This window comes from Trachymyrmex septentrionalis, unplaced genomic scaffold (genome assembly GCF_001594115.1).
Source record: "Trachymyrmex septentrionalis isolate Tsep2-gDNA-1 unplaced genomic scaffold, Tsep1.0 scaffold101, whole genome shotgun sequence".
Taxonomy (NCBI): domain Eukaryota; kingdom Metazoa; phylum Arthropoda; class Insecta; order Hymenoptera; family Formicidae; genus Trachymyrmex; species Trachymyrmex septentrionalis.
In genome coordinates, this window is record NW_017304136.1 from 1492844 (window position 1) to 1498926 (window position 6083).

Consider the following 6083-nt stretch of genomic DNA (forward strand, 5'->3'; position numbering starts at 1 on the left):
TCCGGATATCAGATTTAATTCAGAAGAATATTCATGAGTGCATATATTAAAAAGCTAAGGTAAACTTCTGTTTTTCATCTACTAGACTTCATGAATCTCTGGATTATCTCTGAAGCAATTTGTTGCATTCTTGAACTAAGACCTTTATTCCTATTGCATACTTGAATTTTGGAATGTATGAATCAGAACGCATGATCTTCAGACCGGTAAAGACGGCGCTAGAATTATATGAGCCGTGTCTATGGATTTATCTCTTGTAAATATTCATTAATCTCCTATTAATATTCATTTCGTCATGTCGTTCTCGCGCCTCGAAGCAGTTGCGAGGAGTTCCGAACAATCCAATTAGAATAAAGTAAGTGTGAACACTGTCACGCAAGATACTTGGTTCCATCTCTACATTGACTCGCCCAAAATACTCTGCGAAAATCGCGCGTGCAGTCAAAGCGTACCTACAGAGTCACACACAGGAACAAGAGATACATACATATTTGAAGATTGGCTATATTTGCAGCCGCGAATATCGGCGCAAATGATGTAAGCCCACAGTGATCCCGAGAGTGTCGTGATTGCTTGCCACTAATCACGACCTCCATCGATATTTATTGTATCTCGTTATCGTGTTTCTACCGTTTCTTCTTTTTTTTTCGCGAACAATGACCGAACAAGTCTGGGACTATGTTGGGGAAAAATGGGAGCACATTGACCAATCGGTGAGTCGATGATCCCTCCCTCCTTTCGCGGCATCCTTGACCCTCGTTGCGTAAGTACACAAATTTTTTTGTGCAAAACTATTCATTCGTCCTTAACATATCCCGTGTAATGAACTCGAATAACCCTCGATGTTTTATATGTCAAAACACACGTAAATTTGATATCATGTATAACATGGGAGAATATTTGATATTTCATAACGTAAAATAGGATTATGTATTTCTAAGCAGGACAGGATTGTTTTCAAGTAGTTTGTAATAATATCGTAATTTCCGCCGTACTCTGAAAAGTTAATCTGCGGAAAGAGATCTTCGAAATCGATATCGTTATCTAATTCGACTGACGATAATAAGATAATGCTCAACTGCAGATATGAATTATCATAAATTTTAATCTTCGTATTCTCAAGTATATTTTACATAACATTTTTATTTTTATTACTTGCATATAGTACTGCCACAGCGGCTCGTCACTGAACGTGTCACAATGAAAAACCGTTGACAGGATCAAAAAGGAACAATTAAGTTGTGATATATGCCGACAGATTAATTCTCTTTCTTGAAATCGATCCGCAATTTTTCTTATAGCTATCTACATATATGAAAAAAATCTTAGAGTAGATAGCTATCTACATATATGAAAAAATCTTAGAAAGGAAACAAGGGTTTCCCCTACTAAAAAAAATACTTTTAAAAATACATATTTTATTGTTGTAAAGATATGACAGTTTATGGGACAGTTCAAAGATTAACGTAGAACTGTTCAAAGATATGATTTATTAGACAGTTTTATTGGACGATTTGTTTTCAATGTGTGGCGTGGCGTGGCATACATTCGTATATTTTCTTCTTGTTGTTTGAAGAAATCAACCCGTTCTACTTCTAATTTTTCTACTGCTAAATTGTTCTGTATTTTTATCAACGTGAAAATAGGAACATCTCTCGTGAGAATCTTTTAATATCTCTAATATTTTGAATGTAAAATGAAAAAGTATATTTTATGCTTAAAATAATAATGCGAAATTTTGTAAGATATTTGAATTTCGTGCCAGGAAATTACGACGAAATAATGCCCGCGTAGACGTAGAATGACCTTATAGAAAGCAAAATGGCGGGGTGTTTGAATTTTCTTCCTGAATAGGTATATTTCAAGGTCAGATATTTAGAGAGCCGTAAAAATATTTCCAATAATTAATTATTAGATATAGACAGCCTCATGCGAAATTGCTTACACCTAACATCAAATTCGACGTAATTTATTCGACGCCTTCTGCTGCTTGAGAAGAGATCAGTTTCAGTAATAAAAATATGTTAGGAAAATCACTGCGCTTTCTGAGAAATCTATTTTTAGAACTTTCGCCCAGGCGAGAACATGACATTGAACCTCCTATTTCTCATCTTTCTCTTTTCTAATTCCCTTGAAGTGTTATTTTGTCCTCTACTAGTTCTGTACGATATTATGTTTTGTTTTTCTTTTTTTCGTACAAAATTAGAAAACTCTTAAAATCTTGGTAGATAGGGATGATGATTTCGGCTGGTGTATTTATTGATTTTCAATTCTCATGCGCATTATATTTCGGAAGACGAATACCTTCAGATGGCGCCAATAACGCGTCGGATAAAATTATTTCGCCAAGTGTTTATTCAGGGTCAGATGTCTCTTGATATTGTTCTTGGGCGGTCAATAATCGCGCAGCAATCGTATGCAAGGATCAGTCCCGAAATTATCATTTTACTAGGAAAGTGTAAGAGAGAGGTCACGGCAAGGACAAGGTCAAGGTCAAGGTCAAAGGAGGTGTCAAGGTGAGCTGATAACATGAAGACAAAAAACAGATCGTTATTCAGCAGAATATGCAAGTGTTACAGCAAGAAAGAAACATTAGATATATGGAGATATTCGAGAAGGGATTCTGAAACATCTTATCAGGATCCGGAAATGTATTTAAATCCGACAGACGAGGTAATTTTACACGTTTCTTCTTGTATAAGATTTTCCATAATAAAAAAACACATCACTATTCAGATGTCATTATTTCGGTGATTCTTGGGCATTGTTAATTTTTCTCGCACAATTATGAATTTCTTATTACCGTGAATTTAATTATCAAAATAATTAAAACAGGAGAATAGTTGTATTGTTAGTGAATTATATAGAAGTGCATTTTGTGTTTCTTATTAGTTGTAATTGGTTTTCTGTTTTTTTATATTTGGATTTTTTCCAATGAAGACTTTAATGCGAATTTAATTAAAGAAATAATTTATGTTGATAATTTTATTCTAGTTTCATTATATAAGATATATATCTGAGGATATATTAAAAAATATATTACAAAGTATTATTATTTCAGTAATCAAATCTAATTTTTATTACATTTGTATTACACATAATAAAATGTTAGCTTAAAAAAATATATTAATTTAAAAAGTTCTTTTAATTGGAGCTATCTTGCTCATGTTTATTTTTTTTACAATATTTTGATAAAACTATTGAAAATTTTTAAGATATTTTAAGTTTATATTTGATTCTTTAAAGTGTCGAAAATTTGGAATGTCTGTCATCACGGCCCACCTAAAAACAAATATCTGTATAATTTGAATAAAATATTAAAGCTATATTTTAATGAAATAGTATGGAACATACGATAGTAAATCAAGAGCTGTATCTTTATTGAATGAAAACAAGAGATTATTACTTTTCGAGATTAAATTTATGTGCAAGTTTATGAATGTAAATATCCTTCCAGAATGGCCGTTGACTTCTTACTTTATTGTGATCATTAAAATCGTAATGTTTTAAAACTATTATAATCTCGTTTTTGAGAAAAGTCTATGATTTGTGTACAGTTAATCAAAGAAACATCTGTGAATTTTATCTGTCACAAATTATACAAGAAAAGTTACATTTTCAATATTTTTTTTCTCTTATTTCATCATTAACCTATCGTAGAATTTTGCCCACGTCAATTTCGATACTTCAACTTCATTAAAAAATTAGATATTTCTATGGTAACTCGATTTACTAAAGAATCATCTTAAGAAAATTAAAAACCTAATGAAAAATACAATAAAATAAAAATTTAGAGAAATATAACTAGATTTCTCTTTTTGTCTTGATTATCGATTTCCGAGAGTAGCATGTTTAGTTTGAAAATAACCACAGCGCATATCATTACGATGCTTACAGTTCATATGTCATCATATAATATATTTAATTTCTGAGCTTCTCAAGAATTATTTATATATTCTTAAAGAAAGTATTTATTTCTGTTTATTTATGGAACCAGGATATGTGCCCGGTGCAAATTTGGTAATTTTCATACGATCATTAATCAAGAAACATAATCATGTCAAGCAGGTTATGAAGACAACGTTCATACATTTGACTATATACTTAAATTTTAAAAAATTATAAAATAAAACATTTATTAAAAATAAATTAAAATTTTACGATGTTGAAAAAATATATAACTAAAACTATAATCGAAAATAATTTAAAACTTCTTAATTGTCAAGTTGTTCTTAATTGTCATGTTGTTACATAAGAAATTATATCAATCAGCTAGTTCAATCTTGGCTCAATGATTCCAGCCAGTTATGGTGTTCATTCGAAGACCTTGTTGTAAGAGCAACGAAGTGGAAATGTGCACCCCAGAAGTATCTAAACAGGCAATCTAATCTTTTATATTATACTAAATTAGTTTATGTCAAATTAATAATCAAATAATTTAATTAATAATAATAAAATCAAAAAGTATAGGGAAAGATTGGAAGAGAAAAATAATTACGAAAGAACAATAAGAAATATTAAGATAATATTATCTTCTTTCAAAATATATATTTTCATTTGTCATAAATGTGTGTATTCTCGATTTTTCAAATTTTTATTTCATAGAGTTTTATTTCATAACAAATCAAGAGAGATTCATATTATTTACAAAATTATTCTATATTTTTATATGATGTGACAAGAACAGTCTGCTTCCTCTTAATAACTTTTTCATTCAAAAGAGTCATATTAACGTAAAAAAAGTCTTCTTATTTTGAGAATATAAAAAGCTGAATTATTTTAATTTAACGCGATTTTAACTTTCTCTAAGATCCTTGAATTATTACTTGATATGAATACCAGTAGTAATTCATACAGAGACGAATTGAGAATCGGTATTTTAAAATAATGTACTGAATCCATCTTTGAAATCGATCCTATATATTATATTATATTTTCTAAAAATATTTCAAACGCAACAATCCAATGCTGTCGGAATTTAAAATCTTAATCTATATCTTAAAGATTAAAGACATTTAAATTCTTGTTTCAAGAAACACGATATACGACAGTGACTCATTAGGAAAAAATGTATACTGTTAGCAAAAGAAGAATTGTACGAGTAAGCTATTTTTCCTTTCCTGCTGTTTTTGTTACCGGATACATTTTGATAAATGCATACCACTAGAATTGGATTAGTGAATATGGAACATGTTTTGTATTGTTTACGTAATATTTAATGCAACGCAAAACTTTTAATCGAAATACGTTATTGATGAGTAGTTAATACGTTGTTAAATAATAATAGCGCGTTTGACGTACACCGTGTGACGTCATCAACGTTGAATATTAATAACGTATTATGAATGTTATCTCATTCCGTTTATCAAAGAGGATCCTACAGTGAAAAAGAATTCTCGGTTTGTCACATTGTAACATTATTGCACTTTTCTCTCTTCATGTTTTAGAAGAAATTTTAATTTACGAAAATTTCCAAGAAGATTTCGGAAGTTTCCAAGATTCAGGAATTTTTCTTAAATAAAGTATCTTTATTTTTTTCTTCTTGCATAAATCATAGACATATGTAATTGTTAGTACTTTTTACTTCTAATTTATATTTTTGTTATTTATGTATTTTAATTATGTGTTTTATGTGGAGAAACGAAAAATTTCAGAAAAGTAAATGATGAATTATTAATTAAAAACCATAAATTTATTATCAAAAAGTGCTCGTCAATCAATTATCAATCAATCGCATATGACTTAAAATTTTTTTTAATCAAATAATTTTTTACATTACATTTTTTTCACTATATTCGTGTTTTTTCTTCATATTGCTTATTTTTTCTTTTTTTCCTAGGTCTTAGAATATACGATCTTTTAAGGACCGTTCTTTTTCTTCCTACCTTCTATTTTTTTTCTTCAATTTCTCTCAATTGTTTATTGCTGAAAATAAGCCCATTAAGTAAGTTGGAATAATTCAAAGATCGAATTCATTTAAGCATCCTATTGCATATTGATGAGGAAATTGTAAATTAGTAATTTAATATTCTCAGTGTTTTGTTCTAATTGATTAGGAATATCTTCAAGATCTTTCACGTGAT

At 29.5% G+C, this 6083-nt stretch overlaps 1 protein-coding gene across 4 annotated transcripts in view; it reads left to right on the forward strand.

Annotated features, from left to right (window-relative positions):
- Positions 1–458: 458 nt before the first annotated feature.
- Positions 459–6083, forward strand: part of LOC108756400 (hexokinase type 2) — a 17929-nt gene continuing 12304 nt past the window's right edge. Inside the window, exons 1-2 of one of the 4 annotated variants that reach the window (XM_018500177.1) lie at positions 3932–4020; positions 4302–4379. In XM_018500177.1, coding sequence (XP_018355679.1) covers positions 3988–4020; positions 4302–4379 — 111 coding nt within the window. In that variant the 5' untranslated portion in view covers positions 3932–3987. Of the gene's footprint in view, positions 764–2522; positions 2674–3931; positions 4021–4301; positions 4380–6083 lie in introns of those variants that run through there. The other 3 variants (XM_018500185.1, XM_018500202.1, XM_018500167.1) reach the window with 3 other exon arrangements.